The sequence below is a fragment of the Vidua macroura genome, chromosome 13, assembly GCF_024509145.1.
Source record: "Vidua macroura isolate BioBank_ID:100142 chromosome 13, ASM2450914v1, whole genome shotgun sequence".
In the NCBI taxonomy this organism is placed as follows: Eukaryota; Metazoa; Chordata; class Aves; order Passeriformes; family Viduidae; genus Vidua; species Vidua macroura.
In genome coordinates, this window is record NC_071583.1 from 1583087 (window position 1) to 1604163 (window position 21077).

A 21077-nucleotide genomic window follows, 5' to 3' on the forward strand; every position below is an offset into this window, starting at 1 on the left:
TCCTTGCCAAATCACCCACCTGGTACATTAGCTGGCATTTCCTGACTACTGCTTCCAGTGGGGGATTCGGACATCTGGGCATTGCTTTCATCAAATTCATGCTTAAATATACAAAGCAGGCAGGAGATCCTGTAGTCCAACCGCACGTTCAGAATAAACTGATGACACAGAAGTAGGAAAAATGTTGAAATTATCTGTGTGTTTCCACCACATCTACAATTCACACAAAGCACAGCTACCAAAGTGCAACATGAGCAGAGCAGAGATGTGGATTTAACCTGGAAGAGTTACCCAGAGTGGTGAGGGGCTGGCACAGGGTGCCCAGAGCAGCTGTGGCTGCCCCTAGACCTCTGGAAGTGCCCATGGCCAGGATGGATGGAGCTTGGAGCACCCTGGAAGGTGTCCCTGCACATGGCAGGGAGTGGAACTGGATGAGCTTCAAGGTCCTTTTCAACACAAACCATCCTGGAGTTCCATCTTTCCAAGATATGCAAATGCCTCCTTCAAAACCCCCAGAATTCAGTAATATTTTCCAGGGATTTCAACGAGCATGATACACATAATAAATACTGATGACTAAAGCATTTTGGCAGGGTTTTGGTGCCTCGTTCCTGTGTGATGCTGGCATCCTCACCCCGGCCCCCAGGAAAGGAAAGCAGCGTTTCCACCTCCACCCTGCACACGTGCTGCTGCTCTCCCGGGGCGCTGGGACACAGGAGCAGGATGTGAGCTGCCAGGAGCCAGGCTGTGCCACACAGGTCACCACTTCAGCTGGGCTGGACCAGCTGGTGCCACAGAAACCTCCAGCCTAGCAGAGACCACCTTCTCCACGGTCTTGCTCTTGAGGAAGGAGCTACAAAGCCAAGAACACTCGGAGTTCTCGCAGCTTTCGGGGAGAATGTTGAATGCCAGGTTGGATGGCCCCTGGTGGCAGGGAATACTGGCACACTGAAATATCCCCCTGCACATGCCAGGCCACGAGACAAGCTCTGCCTTGGGCTAAAATAAGCAATCTTGCAAGGAAGCAATGGAGCCTCCCCTGTGCTGCACCTGCTGCTGAGGGAAGGGCAGAGCTTCCCACGGGGCACGGGGAAGGAACACCAGGGCTCTCCTGCTGCTCTCCTGCCTTTGCCCAGCAGGCTCTGGCAGCATTCGGGCCCCCAGGGCCTTGCTGATGAAGCAACTGAGCACAAAGAGGACTCCCACACCCAGAGAGGGAAGATGCATCTCAGTGCAATTAATTCTCAGTCAATAACAAGTTAAAAACGTGTGCATCCCAAAGACTTTGGGGTGAGCAAGTGAGAAAACCAGAGAAGGAGGAGAGAGAGAGGCTGGCTGTGCATGCTGAAAATACATGTCAGGCTGATGGCTCTGCCAAGAGCAGTCTTGAGATCTCCCCATTCCTCAGGGCACTTGAGATGGCCCTACAGACTCAGAGAAATTGGGAAGACAACAGGGTGGAAAACAACAGCTCTGCCTCAAGCCAGATACTCACAAATCACTGCTAAACACACAAATGTCTACTGCAAACTTTTTTCTAATAAATTCTTTCAATAACGGCACAATATTGTCACAAACAAGTTGAGAGCCCTGTGCCTGACAAGGTCACCCTGGCAATACTTTCTAAGTTTGAGAGTCAGAAGTACATTAAGAGGCAGCAGGACACAATTAATGCTGGAGGACAGCACGAGGAGCTGCATCCACGTGGTACCTGCAGTATCTCGATGATCTTGAGCTTGGTGTCCATGACCAGGATGTCCTCCTTCTCCGGCTCGCTCTGCTTGACATTCCCCTCGGGGGCAGCTGCCAGGGGAGTCATGGGCAGGAACCCCCCGCCCCTGAGCACCACCTGGGTCATCAGCTCCCCCACGCCGTGGATGGACCTCATCACATTGCTCCCTTCAGAGAGGAAACACCTAGGGTTAGCGTGCTGCAATGGGACTGCGCTAACAGGGCAAGGGCCGGCCACGTCCTGCAAAGGGAAATTGTCTCAACATCACACATCCACACCCTGGGGACAGGGGAAGCCCACAGAAGCACTGCAGTGCTTGGAGAAGCCCCCTGCCCTCTCCCATCACGGGCACCACTCAGCTCTACTGCATGGACAGAAAGATTTCCAAGCACAGCATCACTGGCCAGGGAGGGAGGGGACTGTCCTGCTCTGCTCGGGGGCAGCCTCACCTCCAGTCCTGGAGGCAGTTTTGGGGGCCAAAATATAAGATCTAAAGATGTTAGAAAGCACCTAAAGGAGGCTACAAAGATGGGGAAGGGACTAGAGGAGAAGTGATACGAGGAGCAGCTGAGATCTCTTGGTCTGTTCAGATGGGGCAGAGCACACTGAGGTCAGACCTCACTGGGGCTGCAGCTCCCATCTCTGCTCTGGGACAGGGACAGCACCCAGGGAAGGGCTGGAGCTGGGCCAGGGCAGCTCAGGCTGCAGCTCAGGAAAAGGTTCATCCCCAGAGGGTGCTGGCACTACCCAGGCTCCCCAGGAATGGGCACAGCCCCAGAGCTCCAGGAGCCTTTGGACAGCGCTCCAGGGATCCCAGGGTGGGATTTGGGGAGTCTGGGCAGGGCCAGGGGCTGGGCTGGGGGATCCTGGTGGGTCCCTCCCAGCTCAGGATGTTGTGTGACTTCATTGTTCCACCCCACAGTGACATTTTGAGATGAACCAGAGCCACCCAAGACCTTTCTGTCCTCCACCTTCCAGCCTTACCTTTACTTTCCTCGCCTTTTGCCATCTTGGTAATAGGGAAGATGGTAGTGATGTGCACACAGTCTAATATAGCAAGGAGGATTTTGGTTAGTCTGAGGAGGTCACAGAAGTTGTAGAAACCAAAATATATCAGATTTCTGGCTAAGTTAACAACCTACCAAAATAACAATAAAAAGCCTGATTAATACTAAACATTTTGCTATCACAGTCAAGTTGTCTTAACACAGTGACAAGATCAAGAACCTGGCTGAGGGTCATATTTATCACAATATCTGGGAATTCTGCAACACTGTCTAGTTCTACATCACAGCAGAAAGTTTTCTACTTGCCTACAAATACTCCATTGCTTGCAGTTAATGAATGTCTGTGTCTGCAACTGATATTCTAGAGCTACAAAATCAAATTGTACTTGTCTCATTATAAAACAGGGCAAGACTAGAGGGAAGGTACAGATAATTTTTATCATTGTCTTTCAAAAAAGATTATCAGACCCATAAAGCTGAGCTTTGTAACTTCCAAGCTATAAAGTTTCCCCACAAGTCCACCCCATAAAGACCCACATAAAAATATCACATACAGGGCAAATATTTAATGTAGCCCCCATTATTAGAAGTATATGACATCAACTGTATTTTTTACAGAATATCACGGCTTTTCTTAAATTAATGGTTATTTGTTGCATGGATTTGCTACATTTTATTTGCACAGACTATTTTAACAGGTCAGTAAGTCACAGGACACTTTTTCCTCTTGGTGAACCATCACTATAAGCTCTGGAGACTCTCTGTGCATGCAAAGAGTGCTTAATTTTTGAGATATTTATTCCAGTAAAGCCTGGTTTTGCAATAACACTGAGAGCCCAGAGAGTAAACAAGGCTGCTGCAAACTTCAGATATAAACTGACATGCTTTAATTGTATTTTTAGAACCATCACTGCAAACTCACAAACTTCACTGGGGTTACTTGCAGGAGCAGAAAGGAGCCAGCTGAGGCTCAGCAATCACTAATTACTCTCACTAATTACTTGCCAAACTACCTGGTGCTGAAAAAATAGCCAACATTCCACCAAAAAAAAAAAAAAAAAGAACAGGATAAAATCAGAACTGGATAACTACCTCAAAAGTGAGTTTATTTTTCTCTTTATCAGAGAAAGGGAACCTCTGACACACCACATCTCTTAAATATTCCTCTACAAATTCCATTGTTTGTGCAAATCTCTCCTTAATTTCATCTTTGGAAGTTCCACTGCTATCATAGCTGAAGAGGGGAAAAAAAAGAACAAAACAAAAAAGAAAACAAAACAAAACTTAGCATGCAAATACACAGGGCTCTTTTCCCCCCAGTACAAATTTTCATTGGTTTGTCAAAATCTAAGAGAAGCTAAAGGCTGGTAAATAATTTATCCAAACGAGGGAGTCAGGACACTGACACCAGAATTTCCTGGCTTTTGTTGATTTATCCCATATGCTCATTAGTAACTATTTTAAAACATCTGAGAAAAACAAAAAAAATATAATTTTGTCCCAAAAACCAGAAAAAGCAACCCTCATTCTTTGAGTGGAAACAATGACAAGTGATGTGCAGCACTGAGGAGAATGGGTGGCCAAGAGAAGCTGAGTGGGGGCCGTATTTTTCCTCCAAATAAAACCAATACATATGCAAAGCAGATATTAATTTTTAATATAAACTCTAGGGTTTTTTTCTCAGGATGTGCAGAGTGACTTTGAGAAGGACAATCCCACCACCTCCCACAAAATACTTCTGCTTCCTGTTTGATCACTTATCACTGGTGAGCTTCTGCCAGAGCTAAAACCATTTGGTTTTATATTTCAGCCTTGAAATTTGATTTATTATTTACTGCATCTCTCTCAGCAGAGAAAATCAGGCTGGCAAGGAGGAAAATACAAGAAACCACTGAACACCAGCATTAACATTGACAAGACTTAAATTCCTAAGATGTAACTTCAATATTAGATGTTCATTTTCTCCAACTGAAAAAAAAATGAGCTCTGATCAGCTGAGCACTATAAAAATTTGGAATTATTAATTACAGAGTTAATACCAGTGGTTAAGAAACCATGTGCCTGCTCCAGCTGTGGCTTTGTGTAGGTTTTTGAGCACTGTGCCAGAGGATTTTCCACTGGATGTTCAGGACCTAGTCCTCGTTTGAGCATCTTCCCCCTTGCTCCTGCTGGTGGTGGTGAGCTCCCATAAGGACAACCTGTCCTGAGGGGAGCACACTCAGAGGAAATGGAATCAAATCCGGGAGTTTCAGAGAGATTTTAGTGAAAATGTCTTCAATGGAACAGGGGGCCCGGGGCAGTGGTGGGAGCACCATCCCTGAAGATGTGTGGACATCCAAAGATGTGTGGATGTGGCACTTGGGGACACGGCTCAGTGCTGAGCGCTGGACTCGAGCTCAAAGGGCTTTTCCAAGCTTAACAGTTCTGTGGTTCTCCAACCAAAAGAGGCAGGAGGAGAGGTGAATCCCCCCTGCTCTGCCCAGCTCCACATCACATTGCCCAGACACACTGTGACCACTGAGCTCACCCCACACACAGGGAGCTTATTCAATTCTCACCAACACGCCATGGGGTGTTTGATTTATTTACAAACACCAACTCTATAAACAACCCATGACTTCAGGGCTGGTGTTGCCTTAAAACCCCGCAGCTGTTGCATATGGTAAAACCTTACAAAAAGAAAAAAAAAGCCTTGTAAAGTCCTGGCTCAGGCCTGGTGCTTGGGCTAAGCACAGCTGATGGCTGGGCTGAGCAGGATCTGTGAGAATCAGCCTGCACATCAGCCTGTCCGTGAGAACCAACCCACACCTGGGAGAGGAGGGACTGGTACCCACGGGAAGCATCTTTTACCCAGGAGACAAGAACACAAACACCTTCAGAGAAGAAAGTCTTTGGCGAGCTCTACAAACTACTAACCAATGAACTGAGCAGCAACAAGTCACCAACGCATTAGAATTAAACATGGTACGTTCAGATAAAACACGATACCTTCAGTAATCCACACAACCACGAGCTGTGACGAGCAAAGAAATAAGAATTAAACAAGAAGCTTTCAGAAACCCATACAACCATGAGCTGTGACGAGCAAAGAAATAAGAATTAAACAAGAAGCTTTCAGAAACCCATACAGCCACGAGCTGTGACGAGCAAAGAAATACGAATTAAACAGGATGCTTTCAGTAACCCATACAACTATGAGCTGTGATGAGCAAAGAAATAAGAATTAAACAGGATGCCTTCAGTAACCCATACAACTATGAGCTGCAACGAGCAAAGAAATAAGAATTAAACACAACACCTTCAGAAACCCATACAACCATGAGCTGTGATGAGCAAAGAAATACGAATTAAACAGGATGCCTTCAGAAACCCACGCAGCCACGAGCTGCGACGAGCAAAGAAATAAGAATTAAACAGGATGCTTTCAGTAACCCATACAACTATGAGCTGCGACGAGCAAAGAAATAAGAATTAAACGCGATGCTTTCAGAAACCCATACAGCCACGAGCTGCGACGAGCAAAGAAATAAGAATTAAACACAACACCTTCAGTAACCCATACAACCATGAGCTGCGACGAGCAAAGAAATAAGAATTAAACAGGATGCTTTCAGTAACCCATACAACCACGAGCTGTGACGAGCAAAGAAATAAGAATTAAACGCAATGCTTTCAGAAACCCATACAGCCACGAGCTGCGACGAGCAAAGGAATAAGAATTAAACACAACACCTTCAGTAACCCATACAACCATGAGCTGCGACGAGCAAAGAAATAAGAATTTAACAGGATGCCTTCAGAAACCCCCACAGCCACGAGCTGCGGAGACCAAGGGCGGGTGAGAAGGCGCCCCGTGCACCTCGGCCCTGCCCCGGCGCGGCACTCACTCGTCGATGGCGATCTCGGAGGGGATCTCGGACCAGAGGCGGGCGTACTTGACGGGGGTCACCTGCTCCTGGGGGTCCCTGTCCACGTGCATGTGCAGCATCAGGCGGCAGAAGGAGGCGCGCAGGTCGTAGGGCAGGTTCTCGTCGGCCATGCAGCGCAGGATCAGGTCCACGTCCAGCTGCCCCGAGATCTCGTTGATGGCCAGGTACTGGCGGTCCAGGCACATTCGAGCAAAGAGGTTCAGCTGGTATCTTCAGGGGGAAACAGGAGAAAAAGAAGAAATTACATGATTTAACTTAATGTGGGCTTGAGGATTACGATTTGATTTCCTGTGTAAAGTATTCACAGGAAATTAAATATACTATTAACTATACTGAGTATATAAGTATATATATACTATATATGTGTATATATATATTCTATTTATAAGTATATATATACTATAGTATATATATATATACTATATATATATACTATAGTATATATATACTATATATAGTATACTATATATACTATAGTATATATATATACTATTAAATATACTATTAACTATACTAAGTATATAAGTATATATATTATATATAAGTGTATATAAATACTATATATAAGTATATATATACTATAGTATATATAGTATATATATACTATATATAGTATACACATATATAGTATACTATATATAGTATAGTGTATATATATATATACACTATTAAATATACTATTAACTAAGTATATAAGTATATATATACTATAGTATATACCTACTAAGTATATTAAATATACTTCAACTAATGGTTAAAGTACTATACAATGTACTTTAACCATTAGAAACAAAGCATATATAACTATATCTAAAGTATACTTTATGCACATAAAATATACATAAAGCAAAGAGGTTCAGCTGGTATCTTTGGGGGGAAAAGGAAAAAAAAAAGAAAATTATATGCATTAATTTTTGTAGGGTTGAATATCACCATTTAATTTCCTATGTAAAGTATATATAGCTAGATATACAATGTACTTTAACCATTAGAAACAAAGCATATATAACTATATCTAAAGTATACTTTATGTATATTAAAATAATATAAGCAAATATATATATATAAAAGCAAAAAAAAATATATAAAGCAAAGAGGTTCAGCTGGTATCTTCAGGGAGAAGATGGGAAAAAAATAATTATATGCATTAATTTATGTAGGCTTGAAGATTATGGTTTAATTTCCTGTGTAAAATATAGATAAATATATATATACAATGTACTTTAACCATTAGAAACAACAAATATACAAATATACATATATAAATACATATAAAGTATACTTTATATACATAAACATATATATAAAGCATATATATAAAGCAAAGAGGTTCAGCTGATACCTTCAGGGGAAAACAGGAAAAAAAAGAAAAAATTATATAATTTAATTTATGTAGGTTTAAAGATTGAGTTAATTTCCTGTGTTAAGTATATATAAATATATGTACAATGTGCTTTAACCATTAGAAACAAAGCATATATAAATATATAAAAATAAGCATATATAAATATATATAAAGTATACTTTATATACTTAAAAATATATATAAAGCAAAGAGGTTCAGCTGGTATCTTCAGGGTGAAAAAAGAAAAAAAGAAATTCTATGATCTCATTTATATGGGCCTGAAGCTTTAATTTCCTGTGTACTGTAAAGTATATATAAATATATAGACAATATACTTTAACCATTAGATACAAAGCATATACATAAATAAAGCATACTTTATATACATAAATATATATATATATAAAGCAAAGAGGTTCAGCTGATATCTTCAGGGGGAAACAGGAAAAAAAGAAGAAATTATATTATTTAATTTATAAATTATATAAGCTTGAATATTATGATTTAATTTCCTGTGTAAAGTATATATAAATATATGTACAATGTGCTTTAACCATTAGAAACAAAGCATCTATAAATATATATAAAGTATACTTTATATACATTTTAAAAGTGTATGTATAAAGCAAAGAGGTTCAGCTGCTATCTTCAGGGAGAAAAAGGAAAAAAAGAAATTCTATGATTTCATTTATGTGGGATTGAAGCTTTAATTTCCTGAGTACTGTAAAGTATATATAAATATATATACAATGTACTTTATACATTAGATACAAAGCATATATAAATACATATAAAGTACACTTTATATACATAATATATATAAAGCATATATATAAAACAAAGCATACAAAATATAAAGCATATATATAAAGTATATATAAATGTATTTAAAGTATACTACAAATATACTGATACACCCTTGTGTATTAAGAGAAATAACATTACATTGTCTAGTAATGCAGCTCCATCCTTACTGTGGAAAGAATAAAGCACTCAAACACAAGCAAACAGTGGAACAACAGAATAAGTTAAGCAGCATAGAATAAATAACACAGAATCACTGATTAAATATCATAAAATGACTGAAGGCACTTTAAAGATGACCCTGTTTCACCTCCCACTGTCCCAGGCTGCTCCCAGCCCTGTCCAGCCCAGCTTTGGGCACTGCCAGGGATGCAGGGGCAGCCCCAGCTGCTCTGGGCACCTGTGCCAGGGCTGCCCACCCTGCCAGGGAGCAATAAATAATGTTTTTTTATGAAAGCTGCAGCAGAATGCAAACAACACTTGAGGCAACCCAGCCTAAACACTCAAAGGCTTCCTGCAGATGCTGCAGCCACGCTTGCCCCTGAGGCAGCGACACGGATGGGTGCACTCATCCAGAATTAGGCTCCTGATGAAACAACTACTGAGCTCTGCTCCCTTCAGTGAGAGAATTGGTAGGGAAAAACTGAACTGCAGTCCCGAGCTTTTCAGTCCAGAGTGACAACTCGCCCTCGGCCATAAAGCACGTGCCCACAGGCTGCTGCTCAGTACTGGCAAGTGTGAGGCTTCCCAAAGAAAGGAAGATTTAACTGAAAGCAGATTCCTTTCATTTTTAGTACTCCTCATGGAATTTAACCAAGCCATAGCCTAAGCCCTTCTTTTAAGCATGTTTGAGGTATAATGTAGACTAAAAAATAATCAACACTACCACTGTTATACCAATATATATACACACACCAAAATTTATCAATTCTACTTAAAACCAAGCAAAATACCTACTTTGAAAGCAAGTATGTTTTAAAAAACTTTTATCTAAGAGGTCTCCTTTTGAGCTCCAAGAGGCTCAAATAAAACCAGGTATTAGGAATTCTGCTGCAAGGATCATTTCAACGAAAGAAACAATTCAAAATAAAATGGTTATTTAAACAAATAATCTAGTTGTGCTTTCTGCACTGCCACAACTGAGTCTGTCAAATGACTCTCAGGGGTTTATAACCCAGACACAGGAATTTGGTCTGGGCTGAAACCTGACCTGACTATGCCAAGAACTCGGTGTCTTGTCAAGTCATCTGGAAACCTCACCCGTGTCAGAGCTGCCCAAAGCACAGCTGGGCCGTGCAAACAGCTCTGCACACCCTCCACACCCAGCCTGGGGCACCAACACAACTTCACGCTGGTGCTGCTGGGAATACAGGACCACTGAAGGTGTGGAGAGAAAGCAGGAGGCACAGACAACAGCAGTGACTTCTTGCAGACCAAAAGCAAAGCCATCTACACACCCAAATCCTGCAATCCCCAAGTGCTCCCTGAGCACAGGGAACCCAGTGGTCACCTGCAGGGGATTTTCCAACATCCACCAGCAGGAAACCAAGCCCAAAGCGCTTGGGAAATGCAACACACTCAAAGCCTGAACTACTTTTTAAAAATCAGTTTAAACTGGCTCATGTCAATACCCAGACTCCTCACCACGAATAACTTTGTGCTTTCAGCTCTCACTTCTGAGAGACTTGACCCTCCCTCTCTGAAGGCTGTTTTGAGCACGGAACAGGAGCACAGCCTGTGCACGCAGGCCTGCCCAGGCAGCCCTGCTGAGCCCTGAGCTGCCCTGTGCTGTTCACCTGTAGTAGCTGAGCACGTCCCGGTCCTCCTTCTGCCCCTCCTTGGCGTCCTGGGCCAGCTCTCGGATGCTCTTGCTGCGGATCTCCTTGCTGCTGTCCCTCCAGAACAGCCACACTTCCTCCTCGTCCTCGCCAACTTCCAAGGCGTTTTCTCCACTCGACACTTCCTCGAATTCGAAGCGTGAGAGCACCAGCCTGCCAGGAGAAAGGGAGGTTACATTCCAGACCCACATGCATCCTTCACATCTCTTTTAAGACACTTGCTAAAATGTATCTTGCCCTTTCAGCAGTAGCATTTTACTACACCAAATCACTGGGGTGTATTACTAAAAGCATTATAAGCTTTCCATTCAACCTTAAAAAGATGAACATTTTGGCTCCTTTCAAGTGAAAAAGATGAAGAAACAAGGAAGTTAAAAGACACATAATAATGGACCTTCAAAACCTTCTATACAGGAGAACTGATTCAAAGATCATTCAGCAGACCAGGAAAAGATATGGGAAAGAAAAAATTGATTCATTCTGTATTGCATAAATGCCAAATGGATCAGAACTTCTTTCTGCTTATGTGATGAAGTAAGTAGAAATAAATCAGCTACCAATACTAAAAAGGCTTCCAGCAAAGAAAATATCAACACCTGAAAAAAACCCAAATTAAATGCTCAAGGACAAATAAGTGATGCACCAATATTAAGAGCTCATGGAAATAAATACAACCTTTATGATTTCATGGCAAGAATTAAATGTGGAAGTATACTCTCAGCCATTTGTGTTTTAAATACTACCTGCTTCCCCTTTGCAGTATTTTGATAATGGTTATCTATTCCCTAGTACAGATATTGAATAAAGCCATCTTTACAAACAGGATTTGGTGCCTGCTATGAGGCCTCAGCGATGGCAGAGGAGAGCTGGAGACCCAGACCCCACCTCAGTGGGAGGAAAGGTGAGCAGAGCTGGAGCAGCTTCAGCTCTGCTGCCAGCTGAGCTCCCTCAGAGCTGGGGGAGGAGCAGAGCAGGAGCCTGCACACCTCCCTGCAAAGTCTGTGTGCTTTGGATAAACGGGAGACACCTGACAGGTCTCTGCCTGCGGGGCTGAGGATGCACCTGGCACACACCTGCTGTCCCCAGCCCTGCTCCCTGCGCTTGAAGAGGATCCCACATTTAACTCCCTGCTGCCCTGGGACGTGCCAGCAGCCTGCTCAGCTTTGCACCACCTTCCTTCTGCTTCACACCAGGAGAACCATCTTGCAAGGCACGAACTTACTTGGTTTCAATGAGAATGTCTGCGTTGGCTGGGTTCAGCACGGCCTTACAAATCAGCTCCTGTGTCACGGGAATAGACTTGTTCATGGAAACGCACAGATCCGAGAGGTAATCCAAAAACCTGTCGGAAAGCACGAGCCAAGAGGGTATCAATCACTGTTGAGATCTAGACTGAAGCAACCTACATTTCAGGAAGCAAACATTCAGAACTCCACTTGAACAGTGCAGAGCAGGACTTGCTGCCCGAGGGGACGGCAGGGCGAGTGCCAGAACACAGTGAACTGGCTGTGCTTCCTCCTGAGCAAGCTGGCAGGTACAGACTTTTCCCAGAAGGAGAAGGGTAATTACATATTCAGAAATGCAGCTCTCACCTGGGCTCCCTATTTTTCCTCACGAGACTCACAAAGGTGTCAATCTCAGCAGCTGTGATGTGCTTCTCCAGGAGCTTGCGGTTGTTATGGAGCAGGGCTGTGATGGTGTCCTCAGCCAAGACATCGTAGCCAATCTGCTTCTGCATGAAGCCAAACTGCTTGGCAATGTATTCCTTCAAAACACACAGGCAAGGAGGAAGGGGGTGTAATTAGCCCTCAGAATTTGAAATAATAACGGCAGACAAGGTGGATGTTTGTCAATACCGACACTCCAAGGAGCAAGTTGGGTTAGATCCAAATTCTTTGTGTGAAAGAAAGCAAACAATGACAGACAACCTTAATGCCTCCATCCCTCCCCTCCCTCCTGGGCTAGACAGCAGCAAGACATTTATACTTATCTGACAGGACCTTGATTTTAATACATGGCAACAAAAACTGAACAGCCTTAATTTACAGGGCAGCTTTCAATGGAGCCTGTAGTCAGCAAGAGTGAACAGTCTCATAATTCTCCTCTGTGGGACAGTTAGAAATTTTGTTGTTTTCTTAAATTCCACTTAGAACCAGTGCTAATTACATTATAGTCTCTGACAGATAAAAAACAGAATGAAACTGAGCAATCCCAAAACCTCTTGCTGACTGTGCAGCCACAGCAGAGCAGGGTTTACTTTACGGGATAAAGCTTTTTTTTTTTTAATTTCAGCAGAGGAACCACGCCAGTGCCATTGATCAGAGGTATTTCCAACCTGATTTTTCCTGTAGTCCTGCTGGGAGTGCCTGAGCACCCTGTAGCAGAGCCTGCAGATGTGCCTGAAGGGCGCGTGGCGCTGGTCCCCCAGCTCCTCCAGCCGCAGCATCGGCCCGTCCCCGCTGTCCGTGAAGGGTGCTTGCAACAGCTTGAAAATCTACAGATTTGGTAAAAAACACAGACACGGCCCCATGAGGCACTGCCTTCTTCTGTCAAAGCTCTGTGCCTTTGTATTTCGAAAGGTACATCAGAAACACGCTGCAGTCACCAAGGTTCTTGGCCATGGAGCAGCCCGGACAGAAGAAGCTGATCACCCTTATTCAACACCATCTGCTGGAATTTCTAGTTCCAGCAATGGTGAGCCTACAGCCCACTGCCCAGAGCCTGCTGAAAACTGGAAACTCAAAGGACCTTTTGGTCCCAATAATTTGAGACTGAAGTTTCACAGAGGCACAGAACAGCTTGGGATGGAAGGGACCCCAAAGATGATCTTGTTCCAACCCTCTGCCACACGCAGGGACACCTCCCACCAGGCCAGGCTGCTCCAAGCCCAGCCCAGCCTGGCCAGGTTCTCTGTTACCAGGTTCTTTTTTCCAAGAACTCTTCTCATAGGCAGAGCTCAGAGAAAACCCCAGCCTACCTGCTTTAGAATATTCTGCTCCCTCATCAGCTTTTGCCGTTCTCTGTTAGGTTTAGAAAACACCACCTCAAGGACGTCCTGGCCAGAATTAGTTCCACCAGTAACAAAGTAGACCAAATCCTCCAACAGTTTGGTAACAGATCTACGGAAAAGCCAGAAGCTGTTAACATGAGAACACAAATTCTCTGTGCTAAAAGAGCAGTGCCAGGGTAAGTTTACACAGATTTCTAAATGCTAAGTGAAAAACGAACAGCATTTAGAGACTGGATAAAGCTCAGAAGTTTGCACTAGAACTTAAAATTAGAAACTAATGCTCCCCCATTGCTGCAGCCTCACTGTCCAACAGCTAAACCAGAGCAGCAGCAAGGCAAGAAAATCCCTTTAGGACAACTCTACACTTGCCAAGTTCTATTTGGCACTTCTTTCAATTGCCACAAACCATAAATCAGGTGATAATCTCTGCCAAGGCCAAATACAAGGCACTGGCTATGGAAGCACAGGGGCCCTGGTGTGACACAGCCACCCCGTGCTCTTTTTGTGTGGCCACATTTTCACAGCACGGTCAGAGGATCTGCAGCCAGTCACATGTTCAGTCCTCACAAGATGGATTAGGAATTCCCACACTCCATTTGCAGAGGTATGCTGGGGATTAGTCCCCCAAAGCTCGCTACATTTCTCATGCTCTCACTTCACAGAGGACAAGGAGGGCTGGACAATCCAGGCCCGAAAACCTCCATTATGGACACAACATCAAATCTCATCAAGGAGGAAACCAAACCCTCTTCTATAGCTTACTCTGATAAAACTGTCAAAGAAACAGTTACTGGCTACAGGAAACAACATTATCTGATCCCAATTCTGGTTTCCTTACCTTCTTTCATTCTGGGTTATTGTTCCCTTTTCCAGCTTGCCAGCAATGGAACCTAAAACTTTACTTGCATCATTTGCAAAATCCAAGTCCCGAACCTCTGCAGGCGAGACTGGCACTATAGCAAAAGCTTCTTTGTCCTCCTTCACTGGAGAGGTCCCAATCTGAAACGCAGAGAAGCTTTATCAGCAAACCCAAAGGCAGGAACAAAGCAGTGGCTCACACTCGGTGATAATGAAACAGAAAAGCCACACTGTGCTTCGGCAGCACGGGAGCACTGCTGAACCCAAACTCTGGGAACACTGTGCAAGCTCAAAGCTGTCCCTAAATTCAAAGGAGCAGCAGGTGAGAAGGCAAAATGTTGCTGCAGCCAGTGGAAAAAACACCCTGCTCCTGATGACTGTTGTGGAGCAGAAGCTGAACAGTGTAACTAGAAAGCTACCATGAAACTGAGCCATTAAGAGCAAATATTTTGCACAGGCACTGTTCATTACTGTCACATGCTCGGTGTGTGACAGGCTCAGGGAGAGAAACTCCTGCCAACACTTCTGTGGAAGTAGAGGAATCAAAGGGTGTGCTTACACAAAGTAACAGAGCTTACTTTCAGCATCACGGGTTTCTCCTCTTCTTTATCAATAGGGATGTTGGTGCTGTGAACCCAGGTGTTGGTGCAGAGGTGCCTGAGCCTCACGTAGGAGTTCCTGAAAGAAAGTCAGGAGTGCCCCAGCATGAGTCAGCTTCCCAGCTGGGAAGACTTTGCATTGCTGGGATTTTGAGATGCTGGCAGGAACAAGTGGAAAAGAAGTGTCATCTCTGTCCACACTGCATACCACAACTGGAACAACATTCTAAATGCCTTAGCTCACTCTGAATTCACCTGAGGAAGGCTTCTTCTGTAATGAAAGAGATTCTGCTCTGAAACAGAACCACAGCCACTCTGAGCTGCTGTAACTCAGCTGCTGCACAGCAACAATCTAAACCTCTTGCCATCCTCACCTTTCCACTGCTATGAGCTGCCAGCTTCTCCCCTTACCTCTGGGGTTTTCAGCCCAGAACTCCCTGATACTCCAAAATATGGGTACCTGCTGATTTAGGGAGCTGCTGAATAGATGGAACCAACTTGCTGTGCTTTCTCAGTGGGAACAGCAGCAAAGTGTGCAGAATGTGGCACTTGGAAGGGTGCAGCAGCTTTTCAACAGCAAGAGGGGCCACATGGACAGTAAAGAACACACAAACAACAGAAAATCCAGTGCTGAATAGCTGGTGTGACATCCTGACACAATGCAGACAGGTCACAGGAATGAATGCCTTGATAGGACACACAAGGCTTTTAGTCTCAGGTCATTCCTGGCAAGGAAGTCACTTAGGAAGTCACTCAGTCTCAATTTTCCCCATCTGTAAAACGGTGTTCTCTCACTTATACCTCAATTGTAAAGCACTCAAGCCAAGCTTCAGGCATTTTCTAATTATTTATCCATTCATTAGAGGAGGAACCTGATTCCAAAGCATAAAAGGAAGGCAGTCTGGGGCAGCTGTACTCGAAAAACCCACAGAACCCCTCAGAGGTCGCCGTACCTGGGGACGAGGCTGTCTCCTCCCCGCAGGGTGGTGGGGTCCAGCTCGAAGATGGAGGAGATGTCGTTGCCCTCGGGCACGGACACCAGGGAATAAGCCATCTTCTCCTGGGCCCCCCGGCCCCGCCGCGCCGCCTCCTGCTCGGGGTCCAGCTGTGGAGAAAGCCCAGAGCCTCAGGGCAGCCCTGCAGAGGCACCCACGCAGCCCCAGACACACGGGGGAGGCACTCTGGACATGGGGCTGGGCTGCAGGACACCAGGAACACAGACAGCACTCCTTGCTTCCCCCGGGCTAACTCCTGAGTGCCAGCACAGGAACTCCCCCTCCACACAAAATTCACGTCTCACAGACAGTGCCAGAAGAGACAAACCCCCCCCCAGCCATTCCCCTCACACACACTGGGAGCTCTGACTGGCTTCTGATAACACACATCAGCTGAGATCCCCAATCCTCACACCACCAGCTCTCCAAACATACCCCACACATGGCAATTATCCCTCTAACCACGTCATTAATGAGCTGAAAATATAAAAACCCGGCCACATCATGTACCAACAACCTTGCTGGGAAATAATCAGCTTCAGCAGCAAAAATGGGACCCACATCCATCAATCCCAGGCAAGAGAAACAAAAAGCCAATCAAGGAGTTGGAAGTCCTGCTGCTCACACTACAGCCTGTGCTGCTCTCAAGCACAAAAATGTGTTCCAAAGGCCATGGCAGCAGAAGGATCTTTATTCCCAAAGTTCCAGCAAATCCCCAGCCTCCTCCAGCAAAGTAAAGATAAACCCCCAGGGCTTCAGATGAAAGGACAAAAGGGAAGGAAAAAACAAAGATGAACTGAGGAAAAGGAACAACAACTTTCTGCAGATCTTTTCCTGGGGAACTCCCAGCTGCTTGCTGTCCTGGCACGCAGGAACCAGCTGTCCGTGCACAACCACCTAAATCCTGGCTGCAATTTTCAAGGTGACCAAGAATCCAATTTCTCAGCTTCTCTGTGATGGTGGCACCCAAGGGTGTCAGCACGCAGGCACCTGCCTGTCAAAGTCCTGCTGTAAGGCACTGCCATCCTGGAGCAGATGGAAAAGGTATCCAGTGTTGCTTGTGCCTCAGGATACTCCCAAGTTAACATATTTGCAGTCAATGAACTTGGCTGCAAAGCAGTGACATTTAAAGTCTGATTTTGTACATGGGAACAGGCAGTTATCTGTGTGGAACAGAAATACACTTTGGGAGTGTGCCTTCAAGGGAAGGAGCAACTCTACACTCAGAGTCCATCTGGAGAGAAATTCTGGGAGAAATTCGCTCACTTGGAATGAATTCTCTGAATTTCAGCTGTCTCCTTCATCCCCCCCAGCAAGGGGAGGGAACACAGTGAGGGGTACAGCTGCTCTGCACTCACAGCCTGTCCCCTGGGAGACAATTGGTCACTTCTTCAAAGTGGGGGCAAAGCTGAACACGAGCAGTAAAGCAGAAAGCAGGAAATGGGGCAATTCAGGGAGCACTGAAATTCCACCCCAAAGGTGACAAGAGCAGCCCTCTCTGCTGCTGGAAGGGGGAGCTGGCACCTCACCCATGCCCATGGAAACCCTTCCTGCACAGCTCTCTGAGGGACAAGGAGAAAGCAGCAACAGAACCACTGAGCTGTGCACAGAAACCCTGCAGGCAGCTCGCGCTTGGACCACGCTGGAGTTTGGATAAAGTCGGATAAAGCAGCCTACACCCTCCTGTCACCAGTGAATGATAAACGATGTGGCAATTTCCTGTCAGAGCTGAATTATGTGCTCCTGGTCCTGTTCTTGCTGGTCTGTTTTTGCCATCTAGTGGTAAAAGAGACAGAGCAGGGAAAAACCAGAGAGCTGAGACACTGCGTGCATGTTATCCATGCACATGTCAGCAGGACACATCCCAGGAGCTGGGTGTCTACCCAAAGCCCCTCAACACTGATAAACCATCAAAAAATTAACCCAGCAAAACACCTCAGTACTGGATTCCCCCCACACCCCAGGCAATAGCTATGGGTGGGGTTTGTTCAGGTTTTTTTTGCCATGTTTACTGCAGTCAAGCTGCCAAATGCCACCAAGAAGTAATCAGGAAAACAGCTCAGTATCTGAGGGCGAGGGAAGCATTTTAATGGCCAGGCTGTAATGAAAAATCCTTTTAGGAGGAAAAATGCACCCTGCAGGATTTCCAAGCAGCACATCCATCTCTTAAGGACGGAAGGAATAGCTCTTTGTCATACCCAAATGGTGCAAATACTCCATAATACAGGATAAATGACCAAGAAAGCTGCATAAGCCTATGATCAAATGCAATTAAATAAATAAAATCCACAATGCAAAGTGCTGTTCCAGTTTTCTCTGTTTTCAACTCCTGAAGAAAATGCTGTTCCCTCTGACACCCAAGACAAGCTTCTGTCAATACAGAGCACCACACACTCAATCTCTGACACAGCAACATTTACTGACAGCACAGACTGGCTCCCACAGGAAAACCAGAGGAATGGCACTGGAATCTCCCTCCCCCTGCCATTCCTGCTCGGTTATCCTGCTTCCCTGAGACAAGGTACAATAACAGCAGATTTGCTGTTTAACACAGAGGTCAGACAGGCACAGCACTGGGGGACATTCCCTCAGGGACAAGTCCCATCTGGTGTCACCTTGAGCAACTCGATTTCCAGCCCACGGCAGGACAGTGCTCCAAGGAAGCAAAGGTTGAGGAAAACAGGAAGACAGAAAAAGATGCCACAAAGGGAGGAGCTGAGGGGGGTTCAGGTAATGTGTTAATTCAGTTCCAAGTGGGTTGTTCTGCACTAAGGTGTCAACACCCACTCCTTGGACAGGCCTTAAAAGCCTCCAGAGCATTCTCAGGTTTTTAGTTTCTTCACTAAAGCCTGGACCAGCTGTGCACCGGCCAGGGCAGCCCTGGGGCTGTGCCAAGCCCTCCTCAGACAGGGGCAGGACCATTCCCTTGCCTATACTTACTGAGGATTGACACTCCAGGTCATCTTCCTCATAGTCAGGGTTTACCTGATGGAACAGAATCACAGGCACGTCAAAACTCCAGCACAGCTGCAAGTGGCAAACAGCCTGAGCATCACCTGAACTCTCGTGGTCACCAGTGCCCTGCACTGCTCCAGCCATGCAGGGCACACTGCCCACACCCAGCACGGCTCACCAGGCTGCAAATCAGTTAAATAACCTGCAAACAGGCAGGGAGATTCATCTCCTTCAGGAGAATCACTACAGGAGCAAGAGTAGAGAGTTAACCAGTTCATGCTTTCTTTTTGTTGTTTAAATTCCAAGTGGAATTTCCAGCTAGAAACTACTGGCTTGGAGAAATCTTTTAGAACAAACATTATTCTAACCAGGGATCAGGTGAGCAATCTCCTCTGGGATATTCTTGCATGATCTAATAGCATGTTTTTGTTTTGGCTGATTAGAAAACCCAAGATTTACTGGAAAAGCTCTACACTGGATTACTACTGAAAAGGATTTGCTGTGTGCATGTGACAAAATGCTTCTGGTTTTCCAATCTGCTTATCAGAGGAATATAAAATGAGATATTTAATCTGGACTTTTCTCTATCTGCAGTTCTTACAGACTGAAGTCAGTGTTTTAATTTTATACTCAGTTCTATGATTCTGCTCAAAAATCAGTGATTCAAGAGAAATTACCAACACTTGCATTCATTTTCCCCCAAAGGCTCTCAGTCATTTACCATTTATTCATCAGTCAATAAAGTCACATTGATTCCAGTGCCCACATGACAGGATACTATTTAGTGCCTATTCTTTGCAGGAGAAGTTCTTGACTTTAGAATTCACACAAAAAGTGTAATCAGCTCATGACTACCCCCAAACCACGATATTCTTTCAGCTCTTTCATCTTATCTCCTACATTTAGCATCTGTTTTTGTATTAATCCAAATGACCACTCTGCTCCCCTCCCCGTGTCCGGTTTCAGGGTGGGAAATGACAGATTTTTGAGAAGGTGTCAAAGGAGGAGAACACAGTGCAGGGGCAGGCAGAGGTGCCAGCCCAGCCCACGTACCTCTGCTGCCAGGTAGTGCCCCGTGGCCAGGTGCTTGAACCTGAAGAGGCTGTTCCAGTAGCCAGCTCCCCCCCGGCAGGGATCGTGCTGCACCACCTGCAGGGACAGGGAGCACACCTGGAATGCAGCACAGACCCCCCCTGCCCGGCAGCACCTGCCTCATTTCATGGGCAGGGAAGAGCAAACACAACCAGGGGCTGAGAAGAGACAAAGCCACCTTTTATCTGTCGCCAGGACTGTGCAGGGAATGCTCTGAGCTGGCTGGGAATAGTTCACCTCAGTTTGTGAATGAATTAAAGAAGGTGCTAAGTGCATGTGTTGCCAGGTCAAAAACCCCTAGAAAAGGCAACAAATCCATTACCCTATGGCTGTAACTAAATTTTTGGCTGTTTAAAGTGGATGAGAGAAGACACCTGGAAATACTTCAAATGCAACAATGCTGTACAAAAGAATGAATATTTATATTTAGTGACAAAGTGGGGCAAGCAGAGCCTCCAACACCTGTAATCCCCCCATACTGGCTGCTCTGTGGGTACATCTGACTCCTAAAGAAAACTCACCACAGCTGACCTATTCCTTTCAGGGAAGAACTCTCTCACCTGTCCAGGTAACACGCATGGAGAGTTACCACAGACTGATAACATGTCAAAGTAATGCTAATTACAGGCAGACTTTCATCTGAAATACAGGAGAAGCTGAATGTCACAGCAGATATTTCTGGAAAAGGAATATAAAGACACCTATCCACCATTACAATTTATTTTTTGATTCTTATATGCACTTCGTAATTGAATCAGATTTAAAAATCATAAACCAACGCTAATAATACCAACAGATTGAGGCTATTTTCAGAAGCCACTGATGGCCAAGGTGTTAGTCACTCTGTTTAAAAGCCAAGTGAATTTAAAAAGCCAGTTCAGACAGACTAGCAAGGGGCTGCAGCCTCCTATCA

The 21077-nt window shown here is 45.0% G+C and overlaps 1 protein-coding gene across 1 annotated transcript in view; it reads right to left on the reverse strand.

Annotated features, from left to right (window-relative positions):
• ITPR1 (inositol 1,4,5-trisphosphate receptor type 1) overlaps nucleotides 1–21077 on the reverse strand; it is a 157691-nt gene that overhangs the window by 90284 nt on the left and 46330 nt on the right. Inside the window, exons 10-24 of the mRNA XM_053989142.1 lie at nucleotides 20126–20221; nucleotides 19058–19102; nucleotides 16076–16227; nucleotides 15102–15201; nucleotides 14504–14664; nucleotides 13633–13774; nucleotides 12991–13149; nucleotides 12248–12420; nucleotides 11878–11997; nucleotides 10614–10808; nucleotides 6627–6878; nucleotides 3832–3973; nucleotides 2717–2870; nucleotides 1712–1899; nucleotides 20–158 (exon numbers count right to left, since the gene is read on the reverse strand). Of these exons, the coding sequence (XP_053845117.1) occupies nucleotides 20–158; nucleotides 1712–1899; nucleotides 2717–2870; nucleotides 3832–3973; nucleotides 6627–6878; nucleotides 10614–10808; nucleotides 11878–11997; nucleotides 12248–12420; nucleotides 12991–13149; nucleotides 13633–13774; nucleotides 14504–14664; nucleotides 15102–15201; nucleotides 16076–16227; nucleotides 19058–19102; nucleotides 20126–20221 (2218 nt within the window). The remainder of the gene's footprint in view (nucleotides 1–19; nucleotides 159–1711; nucleotides 1900–2716; nucleotides 2871–3831; nucleotides 3974–6626; nucleotides 6879–10613; nucleotides 10809–11877; nucleotides 11998–12247; nucleotides 12421–12990; nucleotides 13150–13632; nucleotides 13775–14503; nucleotides 14665–15101; nucleotides 15202–16075; nucleotides 16228–19057; nucleotides 19103–20125; nucleotides 20222–21077) is intronic.